The 12,256-nt window shown below is 37.2% G+C and overlaps 1 protein-coding gene and 1 long non-coding RNA gene across 3 annotated transcripts in view; one reads left to right on the top strand and one right to left on the bottom strand.

Moving 5' to 3' along the window:
- The window catches only part of slc30a7 (solute carrier family 30 member 7), a 69,869-nt gene extending 62,194 nt beyond the window's left edge, over positions 1–7,675 (top strand). For both annotated transcript variants that reach the window (XM_072573771.1, XM_072573772.1), the window contains 3 exons: positions 1,993–2,083; positions 2,172–2,321; positions 5,011–7,675. In XM_072573771.1, the coding sequence (XP_072429872.1) occupies positions 1,993–2,083; positions 2,172–2,321; positions 5,011–5,058 (289 nt within the window). In that variant the 3' untranslated portion in view covers positions 5,059–7,675. The remainder of the gene's footprint in view (positions 1–1,992; positions 2,084–2,171; positions 2,322–5,010) is intronic.
- LOC140479721 (uncharacterized) overlaps positions 7,402–12,256 on the bottom strand; it is a 259,861-nt gene continuing 255,006 nt past the window's right edge. Inside the window, exon 3 of the long non-coding RNA XR_011961102.1 lies at positions 7,402–7,506. This is a non-coding gene — a long non-coding RNA (uncharacterized lncRNA). The remainder of the gene's footprint in view (positions 7,507–12,256) is intronic.

Genomic DNA, 12,256 nt, shown 5'->3' with positions numbered 1-12,256 from the left:
AATATATGGTATTCTTCAAGGGCTTTTCACACTTTCAAATCTGGGAACTACTTTAAAATGACTTTGATTGCTAGAATCCCTGAATTTGTTAAAAAAATCCTTCTGGTATGGCATTCTCGCATTTAAAGTGAGCACCTTAATGCTTTAAATTTTGGCATTCTCCTTAGATAGTTTAAATCAATATATTCAGATGTTATCACACCTCTAGAGCAGCTGGGACCTAAACCAGGGCCTTCTAGCTCAGAAGTAGGGTCACTACCACTGCATCACACCTGTCATTCTACTCAAATGTTTTTACACTGTTTTCTTTTGATCTTTCACATTTTACCTAATTTTGTAGCTCAATGCAATCTACAAAATGGACAACATTTCTCTGTCCAAATCCTGGTTATTTCTTTGTGTTTTACATCTAGCGTGTTTGTATTTGACATTTCTGAAAGTGGGCTCCCACCACCAGTAAGCGGTGACATCATTCTCCCTACCTGTCAATTGAACAAAGTCTGAAACCTAAAATGTCTACAGTCTTCCTCCCTGCTAGTTTCTTAACTACCCCACAGGTTGCCTCGATGCCTACGCATTTCAATTTTTTTGGGCAACAATTTGTTGTCAAAAAAATCTATTAATCTTTATTTTTAAAAAATTTATCATCATGTGTACCTAAGTACAGTGAAAAGCTTTGTTTGCGAGCAGATCGTAGTAAGCAACGACATAGAGATCATCGGGTGAAGAAATGAGTAGACAGAAGCAGACAAGTTACATCGCACAGGACATGTGCTAGACAAGATCAGCATTATTTGAAATTAGAAAGACCTTTCATCAGGCTAATAGCAGGGATGAGGTTGTTCTTGAACCTGCTGGGGTGTGTGTGTGTGTGTGTGTGTGTGTGTGTGTGTTCAAACTTCTGCCTGACAGAAGAGGTTACAGCAGAGCATTGTTTGGGTGCAATGGGACTTTGCTGTTGGCAGCTTTTTGGCCACAACAGGCCACATAAATAGAGTCCATGGATGAAAGGTAGGCCTTTGTGATGTTCTGGGCAGTGCGCACAACCTTCTGTTGTTTCTTACAGTCCTGGGCAGAGCATAACCAGGCCATTACACACCCAGACAGTATGCCTTTAATGGTACGTCTGTAAAAGTTGGTGAGGGACGTTATGGACGTGCCAAATTTCCTGAGCTGCCTGATGAAGAGGCTTTGTGCTGCCTTGAATGTTGCATCTACATGGGAAGTCTATATCTTCTATGTGCCATCACAGTGATTGGCATGTCAAGTTCAAAACGCATGATCATTCTAAACCACCCAAATCATGTCTTCCTGCTAGCTGCTTTGAAGCTCCAAAGGGATTGCCTGAAAAAGGAAACAAAGTCAAAGAAAACCACAGCACACCAAGTTGTGAGAGCTGGTGCATTTGTATTCTTCCAGTTTACAGTGCCTGAAACTTCAACCAATTTCAGTCAGATGATATTACAAACTGGCAGGAATAAAGACCTCCAAATGAATCCTTGCAATCAGGCCAGATTAATGAGGTATTTCTGAGGGCATTAATTGAGCATCAGTTAATCCTTGGAAGAAGGAAGTTGTGTCCTATAATAATTTCATGATCTTACATTGATAACAGTGGCATTGCACAAATCTATAATTTACACAAATCTGTAATTTTAACAAAGTCCATGCATATTGTGGCCAGGAGAGTTGAGTATTGCTCTAAGTGAGTGGACATCAATGAAACCACTAAGGGAATGAAACAGTGAAAATGAATCCAAGCTTAGATCAGGTTATTTGAGTGTTAAAGTTCACTAAATGCATGCTAGTCCATGATTTTCCCTTGTCATTAATTTTCTTTACTGCCAAATTTCAGGATAGAGGGAGTGCCGGAACTACACTAATAAAAACAAATTGTTGCGTAATGATGCATTTTAAAGTAGTGATAAACCAAGCAAAGGTTAACGCTGTAGTACAAGACCATTCTTCTGACAATATTTCTTTTTCTGATAGTGTTATTCCACTCTTAAAGCAATCCATTGGGATTCTAATGCAACGTACTCCTCCAGCTTTGGATCATGTGCTGCCCCAATGCTATCAGCGGGTAGGTAGAAGAACTTCTATATGCAGTATTACGAGAGGAAAGAAAGAGCAGTTAAACTGGAACTTGTCATTCTCATTTATTCTTCCAGGTTCAACACTTGCAAGGAGTTTATAGTATAATTGATCCTCACTTTTGGACGTTGTGTAGTGAAGTCTACATCGGTACAGTAAAGCTTTTGGTTGCTCCTGATGCAGATGCACGATGGATTTTGAGTCAAACACACAACATTTTCACACAGGTATATAAAGAGGTTATTTCCACTGTTCTATCATGAGTATTTCTCTTTACCAGTCTACAAGGTTCAGAAATTGTTGATGACTATTTAAGAATTACTTTTATGATGCAAAGTTTAAGGTTCTCATAAAAATTAAATTTTGTTTGCAAAATGCTTCTTACTGACAGTGTGCACAATATTCTGCCATTTGTATGACTAAGGAAATGTATACTAAACTTAGTTTTGCTTCGTCTCTGGTAATGTAGACAAGCCTAAATTTATGATTGAATGGTCATTTGAAATTCCTAGGAAGCAGCCATTCTGTAGCACAGTAGTGGACTGCTTGGGCCGAAGGGCCTGTTTCCACACGTAGGGAATCTAATCCAAAAAAAATGTTGAGAGGTTAATTAGGAGAGTGGTTTTACTGGTTGGATTTGACACTGATTTAATGAGTCAATTATACCCAGTAGTAACAATAGTGGTATTTCAAACCTACTATTATGGAGTATTTCTTTGAAACAGATTAGTTTATGGTTTGCTACAGAAAAATGGTTAAAATGTACTAGTCAATCATAGACATAGGACATAGAACATTCATCTTTGATACTCATTGATTTTGCAGGGTCTTTGTGTCAAGGGTGGCTATTCAACACCTGACATATTTAAGGGTTGTCTAAAGGGCAAAGTGCACAACAAAGGGCAAGAAAATATTGCCAATTTGACATGTTTTGGAGGTTTGGGCTGTTTAGTTCCTGAGGTCAAGTAGGAAATGACTGAATGCAGGTTTTGATAGTGTCCGTATCTGTAACACTGGTGGCTCTTCATTATGTAGATGCAAAAAGACAAAAGCCCAATTCTTTCCACCACAACATAACTCAGCCTCACACACCATGGGTTCACCCTTCTGGCTATGGAAAGTTTCTGATATTTTCATTATTTTAAAGACCCACGAGTATGACCACAGAGTCTACTGTTATCCCCAAGCTTGTCCCGATAATGACCTGCTTTTAAATGGAATTAATTGATTGACCCTCCTCCTGACGTCTTTACAGCACTTTGAGATCTGAAAACTGGCCACTAATTCCTTAAGATGCGGTATCATTTTTCAGCATTCTGTATGGTATTTTCTGGCATGCTAAACTTTCATCATTCACAAACTTTGGATTTTTCTTCAAGGGGAATACAACGTTGCTCATGAGTTAGGGTATACTTTCTAGAAATTATGCTTTTATTGCTTAACAACCTCAGCTCTTTATAAGTTATCACAAATGTTTCCAACAGTTCCCTCAGCACCTTGTTATAATTAACTTTAAACTAATGAATCCATACTTTCCATGTTTTGGCTTTGTCAAATTAAGCACCACACAGGCCTCTTTCCAGTCTCTGCAAACAACTATAATTGCTATGAGTTCAGCTATCTAAGCCAGTGGCTTTTAGCACAGTCTCCATTTCTTTTCAGAATCTAGGGTGAAGACCACATGGCACAAGAACGTATTTGCTTTAAGAACCCTAATTCTGGCTGGACCATTCTGCATACCTGTCTACATACTCAGTCATAATCTTTCTTCTGTCTAGCATGTCTTATGACTAAGTGGTAAAGATCAATGTGATGTACCATGTAAAATTTTGATCACATCTTAAGCTTCCATTACAGGCCCAATATGGTCCTTGATGGCTCTTTTAATTGCAAGCTAACCATTAAAGGTCTTACCATCACTGGCAGCCTACTCTATCATCTTTTCAATTATTCCTTAATCAATTTTATAAACTGTTTTATTATCTCCAGATTATCTTACCATATATAACTCCTTTTAGGTGCACAAATGGTTTTGGAAATATTTAAATGGTACTGTATTTGTCCTTGTCTAATTGGTTTCCCAAGTAACTTGACTTAAGTCCATTGTTTTTTGTCAGTGGAGGCCCCTTCACAAACTGGCACTCACATTGAGATTTAAAACATTGCCATTGATAATTTAATAGGCTGATCTGATTTTTGTTCTTTGCACTTGAACTGATTGGCTTGGTAGGCCATTTCAGAGGGCAGTTAAGAGGCAATCATATTGCTGTGGATCTGGAGTCCAGATATCTCTCAGAAGGGTGGCAGATTTCTCTCTCCGAAAAAAAACACTAGCGTCCAAAATTAGCTTTTACAACAATCGATGATTGATCACCATTAATGAGACCAGCTTTATAGTCCACTAGTTAGCATCATGAAATCAGTGGCATTCAGTGCCACTTGACGATATAGATTTTAACATGATAAAATGATTTGGCTGGGATATTTAACCTTTCTTTTGTGAATCCTGTACTTTGTTTTCTAATGGAGTAGGTGTTTTTGTTGGCTGAAAGTGGTAGGTAGTGCATAAGATGACCTCTTCCACTTCTCGTCTCCCCCCAGTGCACAATGTTGACTGCGTTGACTGTTTACAGAGTAAAACATTTTCAAGACAACTACACAGGAGCATGCTGTTGCAAACTGTTGCATACAATACCAGTTGTGTACTAGAACATGATGTGGTGTAAAATTTAGCATAAAAATTCACAACATTTTGGTTGCTAAACATTTTTATGAATTTGTATGTTTGCTTAAATGGAAAGGGAAGCATTGAGTTATTTACTGATATTGAGAAATTTTGATAGTGAGGATGTAATACATTTCTACTTCATTTTACTGAGTAAGTAAACAAAACTCTTTATTCCTTTTTATTCACAGGCAGGAGTAAGACAGCTTTATGTCCAGATTGACTTTGCAGCACTGTAAGATTGTCTTAAAACACTTGGGTCTAAATCCTTGTTGCTGGGATCAATAAATAGATTTAACTGCTGTTGGGTTGCTGGATTGAAACATCACCATACAGTGCGCTTGATATCAACTGAGAACTATTTATTTGCAATCGTGGAAGGCTCTTCTCAAAAGAGCTGAGAAACAGTGAAGTAATCTGCATAATCACCACCCACTAGATCTGGAGCCACCTTTATGTCTAGACCTGAAGTGTCTTATTTCATCTTGACTTTTATCAAGGAATTATAGCCCAGTCAGCGTTCTGGTATATGATGAGCCAAGCATCGTGTTGGTATAATCCTGCATCCTAGCAGATATGTTCCCACATTTCCTCCTATTCCTGTTCTTGTAAATATTGTTGTCCTGACTATCATTCCACTCCATAATGATTATTTTCTAATTAGTTATACACTATACATGTTGAATGAAATGAACCATATTCAGTTTCTGAAGTGCCTTTTTCCAGTGGACATGAATTAATATTGGAAGCATAGAGAGTGGATACTTGGACCCATTGGGACACATTTTATAATCATTGACCAGTAGTGAGCATCATGGTGATCAGCATGATTTTCATGAATTTTAAGTTTTCATTTTGAAATTGAGGGGGTGTTGGGATGTGAGCAAACTTATCCTTTTTTTTGTAGTGGTGGGATATGTGTGATGTTTTCAACACCATTAATACTCGTGCTGTTCATTATATGCTGACTGATATAATGGAATTCCACTTGCATCATGGCAATTTTGCACATGGATGACTGTTTATCCTGGATTGGGCTGGGGTTGAAAATGGACAGTGTGGCAGAAGACACATGCACAGTGGATCTGATTAGAAAACAAATATTCTTAACATAAAATGTGAACAGTTTTTTTTAAGTGTCCTCATTCCTACTTGGACTCTGCTTGTTTGCAGGTGATCTGCTCTTGGGTAAAGTTCAGTAAAACTATGGTTTTAAACACTGAAAATGAGCTTTCTTAATTGGTTCTACAAGTCAAAATACTGCAGATGCTGGAAATCTGAAATATAAACAGAAACAAGATACTGGAAATACTCAACAGACCACACAGCTTCCGTGCATCAAGAAACCATGAATGTTTTAAGCTGGTGTCCTTTCAGAAACTGAGAAAGATGCTGCTTGGCCTACTCAGAATTTCCAGCCTTACCTGTACACATTTATGAACTGCTTAGCTAACTTTAGTTTCAAAGAGGGATTTTTTAATAATGCCAGAGGCTTGCCAGAAGGAATGGGTATATTGTGAGTTGATATGTTTAGTGAATGGTTTCTCATTAATGTTTGTGTTGGTCTAGTTTAAACCGGTATTGTGGACCAACCAAGTGCAAATTTTGCCGTCAGCAAGAGGTTTGATAACCTGATTTCTCTTTCAGTAGATTTACTATACTGAGGCTGTGGGAGCACTGGTTCTAATGGAACTTAACAGAGTTTAAGTTGCAAAGTAATGATGAGAAGACTAACGAATAATCAGTGCCCAGAGTTGTGTTGCCTGTGTATCATTGACTTGAGTATGTCAGAATTTCACAAGTGGGAATGATTGCATGAGGTGCAAAGCAAAAGACTGCAGCCTGCTTGCAATCTAGAAACCAGACAAAGATTTTATTTTGTTTTAGCTGTTTTCACAATGAGTGGAATCAGCTCTGTAAATTATTGAAGTTCATCTGGCAATTAAATGGTTTGGTGAAGTCAGCTGCATAGGGAAAATAATTGGAATATGAAGCAGTATCTTGTAATGGTTGCCAAACTGCATTGTTCAAGGCAAATGTTTACAGCTTAAAAACCTTTGTATGATTTTAAATGTTTACACGCAAGCTGTAATCACTTCCTGTGTGTCTGTGCAGGATAGATTAATAGTACTGCACAGATATTCCCTTCTCCCTCCTGTGCCCAGAATCTATCTGTAAAACAATTTTGATTTGCTTAAGTTCACATCAGTGCAGGTCTCTATCTCTCAATTTACATGCTTTCAGTGCTCACTTCCAACACTGTGAGTAACTCTTTATACATGGCAGGTTTATCTGATAAACTTCAATAAATAAATACTTCTGCATCAAAGCAAAAGTATTTATATTGTTTTGAGAAGGAATGGTTGCTATTCACTTTAAACAAAATAGTCACTCTGTTGGGTGTAGAATGCATTGTTGCTGCTTCTGGGAACGTTTTCAACATTAAATCAAAGAGGGTCTTTGTTCCGTATCAAGCCTTTGCCTCTACCCATAAATTTAACTGGGCATTTGAGGAGAAGAGAGTTGTATTATTTTGTTTTTTAAAAAAAGGTTGTCAGACTGTAGAAGTTTTCTTTCAGTTTTGCAGCTTTGAACAGGATTTTCTGAAATCACACCTGAAGGTCTTGAGCTATTCAGTTGTTTTTCAAGTTGGTTTTAAAAACATTATAGATAAATCTCTTGAAGATCTGAAAAGAGATTCAGTACAGTATTTTAGTAATTTGAAACAGACTTGTAAATGTCACCAAAGCAATTTGAAGTTCGCGCAACTATGAAGTAAAGTCTCTACAGTAAATTGTCTTTTCAAACAAACTTGTCTGACTTATAGAAATATGCATAATAAATATTTTGACAACATTGTTTTGTGTAAGTTTTAAAAAAATTTATTTTATTTTATTTTCCATTGCGAGAATGATCACCATTAACAAGCTTCAGATTTAATGCTAAGTTACAGAACAATATTTACTATTAATGCATCTCACACTTGTATGAAATTCCAGGATCACTGATTTTAACATTAGGACAATAACCTGTAACCAACTCAGGAACTGTAACATCATGTAGTTAAGCTCCATAAGTCTATTAATTATCATGCAAATGTGAGAGTATATATTTGATTTTCATGATCAGGTAAACAAATTGTCTCATGTCTGCTTTAAAAATAATTCTTTTTTAAAAAAATAAACAAACATCTTAACACTAACACTGCCTGCACTGAGACAACCGCGCGCTCTCTGAAAAGTTGATCAAGGAAAAATAAATTGAAGATACAATTTGTACATCAATTAGTCCATAGTTCTCTAACTTATTTTCATCTTGTAATTATTGGAACACTGGGAAGGGGAGGATTTTGGTGTGCTCAAATGAATTTGTGATATTGATGCTCGAAGGAAGGAAGGAAGCATGACTTGGTTTGGGGTAATAATATGGAGTAAGTGAGTTCAAAGTAGGAATCTTAATGACTGCAGCACTGTGGAGTTCAATTTTAAATTAGAAATGGAGAAGGCAAGGTTGAAAACATTGGAGTGGGAAGAAAATAAACAAATCACCTTACAACTGGAACCCCAGAGATGCTACGTGGAGTTTTGAACAAATGTTTTCCAAGACACCTCAATTCAGTGTTACAATTGAATGGGATTGCACGGAGTTACGTTCCATGAAAACACAGTTGTCGTGTGAGACCTCTTCTAGATTGCAAGATTGAATTGACGAAGTACTCTCACCATTGGGTATAGTGTAAACTTTGGAAATCAACATTTGACCCAGGTATACATGGGGCTGAAAGATCAGTAGAATCCAGAACAATCTTTAGTGCAAAGGTGTGAAGTTGAGAGAGGCCTATGAGGCCATGGTGATAGAAATTGCACATCATGGGGACATTTGTTTCTGAGAGGTAGCGCTGCTGGAGCATCATGCTCCCACATTACTATGATAATCCTAACCATTCAGTTGTCCCCATTTCCAGTCAGTGCTATCCCTGTGGAGAAGTTGATCATATCCAGACATTGTGTAGGAGGAGAGGAAGCCATAATGCTCAAAGGTCTAGGTTGCAGCCATGCACCTCAGAATAAATGCAAATGTGATTCAGCATCCTGAAAAGTCATCTAACGCACCTCTGTAGAATCAGACGTTGATGTTAATGAGCAGCATGGTTAAAGTTGTGCTCAGACAGCAAGTCACGTTTTGTGTGTATTTGTGTTTTCTTGTGTAGTTTGTGTGCAGTCGTGTGTGGTCATGTCTCACTTGGTAGTGTGGTTGCATATGCATGATCATGTGGGTGTCATTTGAGGTTATGGTCATGTGTGCGCCTGTTTATGCTGTTGTGTCCGAGACAGAACTTACTCCTCTGATCTCAGAGCCTCACTTGTATGTTGAAAGAGGAAGTCTGCCGGGTTACTTGGCATGCATCTCTACCATCTAAATTCCTCCTGCAACTTGGTCTAAAATTCACAAAACATCAATAAGTTAACTGAATCAACTGGTAGAGCAGACTAATTCAGAGCTTTGACTAATATAAATCCATTAATGTCACAGTGCCCAGTCATTCCAAGGAATTAGTTCGGGATTTGCACAGTTAAAAATGTTGAGAAAGCAGACTCCAATTCCTGGAAACTGATGGAACTACCCAGGTGAGGAAGAAGCTTGATACAAAAAATTAAATTTTTAAATGTGTTTATAGTTATATTTTTCTTTAACACACGCTGGTGTTAATGAGGAACATAGTTTTAACATGTGAATCACTCTGGAAGGTTTGATCATATGTTTTTGTGATCACACTTACATTTGCAACTGTACATATGAGTACCATTTTAAATTCTAAAGTTTAATTTTTTTGTAGGTGGGGCAGATGTCGGTATATCACACAAACTGAGCATTTTAAGTTGCTCTGTAAATAGAGTATAACAATTGCCTGCAGTTGAACATCTTAGTTTTACTCTGTGCAATACATGTTGTTCTTTACTTGAAACAAACCCAAATGGAATGGCTTGAAGTTTAGAGTTCCAGAGATGGGGAAACAAAGCTTTTGCTAGGCCCACCAAGTTATGAACATGCACTACATTCCCCTGTGCTGCTGTACCTTCGGTGGAAGTGCAAAAATGACTCCTGGTGGAGCTTTGAGGTTTGACCCTTGTGGAAAACAGATTAGAAATGAACATTGCCACTAACATCTTTTGTAAAGTCCAAGTAAACAAAGTCTACTGCTTTGCCCTCATCAATCATTTTGGTAACTTGCTCAATAAACTCAGATCAAGTTTGAGAGACACTATTTAACTCTCGCAAAACCATGCTAATTATCCCTAATCAATTTTTGCCTTTCAATGTCCATAAATATTTTTTAAAATCACCTCCAACAACCAAAGTCAGGCTTTCATGTCCACAGTTCCTCTTTACAACCTTTCCCACCTTCCACTAATGCGGCACCTCACCCATACTTATAGATAATGCAAATATTTCTGCAAAAGGTCTTGTAATTTCCCCCCTTCCTATAACATTGTGATACATTAAATCAGGTCCTGGAGATTTATCCACTTTTATATTGTCTAAGAATGCTTGAACTTTCTCTTCTGTACTGAACTGTTTTTTAAAACATCAAAATTTGTTTCTGTGTTCTCTAGACTTTTCTCCACAGTAAAAACTGACACGAGATATTTATTTAGTATCTTGCCCAAGTCCTGGCGTTTAACACAAAGATGACTTCCTTGATATTTAAGGGGCCCTACCCTCTCTCTGGTTACCTGCTTGCTCCTAATGTATTTGTCGAATCTCTTTGGGTTATCCTTAACCTTATCTGTCAATGCTATTTAATATCCCTCTTTGCCTCCCTAATTTCTTTCTTATATTGATTGAGATTCAATTGAACCAAGTTGTCAACATCTAAAATAAGATTTTTTTTATCCTTGACTAGAACCTCAATATCTTTATTCATCCACTGTTCCTTAATCTTACCAGCCTTACCCTTCACTCTAACATGAACATAATGCCTCTGAACTCCCTCGAAATCCTCACACTTGCCAAATGTCCTTTTACCTGCAAATAGTCTACTCCAATCAGCTTTTGACAGTTTTTGTCTCATACCATTTAAAATTTGCCTTACTCCAATTAAAAACTTAATTATAAATCCACCTGCAATGCTCATTTTTTTCAATCCAGTAACAACTGAAGAGAAAGGAATCCTCCATTATGGATATTATAGAAACTATAATGTACTTTGATAAACAGTTGTCTACCTTCTGCCCTGGCTCTGATCCCTGCAAAATCAACTTATTTCCAATTATTTGTGGGTGGGAGCTTGACAGAGTGTAGGTCCCTGATTATGTTTCTTTTGATGGAGTTGCTCCCAGAAAGAGGATGTATTATTCCCCTTTGACAATCTATCACAATGGCCTTGCAATAAACTCAATACAAGATCTTGGAAAATTTGCCATGTTTTACTGCTAGAAAATTTGCAAAGGCAGCTGTCAGCTCAGCACATTCCCTCCAAATGACTTGAACCATCTAGATCTGACTTCTCCTCAATATATAGATATCATACACTTATATAAAAATATACTCATTCCCCTGTAATCAGTGGAAGAATTCTGTAGCCTCATGGAAGAGGACTTCTTTGACAAAGATCTATTATTTGATATAATTTAAATCCTGTTTGTGTGGAGATTGCTTTGAAATTAAATCTTAAATTGCATCTACTTAATTACTGGATTTAACCAAAACATTTCCAACAGCTATGATATTTCACTTTGGGATTTAATCGTACATCGGCTTGAAAATGAGGATTTCCTTTCTGGTGTCCAAACAATTTTTGTGTTGGATAAAGTCCTGCACAATAGAGCACCATTCAACCTAAAATAACCAATAACAATGTAATATCAACATATGAAGTAGGCCACTCAATAAGATCATAGCTGATCTGTTTCTATTTCATATTCCCATTATTCGTGATAACTTTTGAAGCCTAGTTCTTTCCTTTCTTTACCTTGTCAAGTCTATTCTGGGTCTTATATAATTCCATCAAATCACATTCAATCTAACCTGCTGTTGAAATGAGCCCAGTCGATCCAATTTTTCTTGAGACAACCTACTTATTCCTACTTATCAGTATAATAAAATCTATAGACTGTCTTCAATGCATTTCTTTATTTTCATAAATAAGGAGATTAAAACTGGCCACAGTATTTGAGATATGGTCTCACCAATGCCCTTCATAACTGAAGCCTAACACACCATGCCTTTATACCAAAAAAAAACAGGGGAAGCTGGAAATCAGCATCTGTTCAGTTTTTCCAGCAACTTATGTTTTTTGACGCTTGCTTTTATGTTCAGCTCCATGTCATAAAGGAGAACATCCCATTTGCCGCCTTAATTATGTACTATACCTGAACATTGTTTTTGTGATTCGTGTATTGAAATACTTAAGACCCTCTGCATCTCAGAGTTCTC

Source organism: Chiloscyllium punctatum, chromosome 7 (genome assembly GCF_047496795.1).
Source record: "Chiloscyllium punctatum isolate Juve2018m chromosome 7, sChiPun1.3, whole genome shotgun sequence".
NCBI classification, from domain to species: domain Eukaryota; kingdom Metazoa; phylum Chordata; class Chondrichthyes; order Orectolobiformes; family Hemiscylliidae; genus Chiloscyllium; species Chiloscyllium punctatum.
Note: the sequence above shows the minus strand (reverse complement) of the source record. Positions and strands in the feature narration are given on the sequence as shown.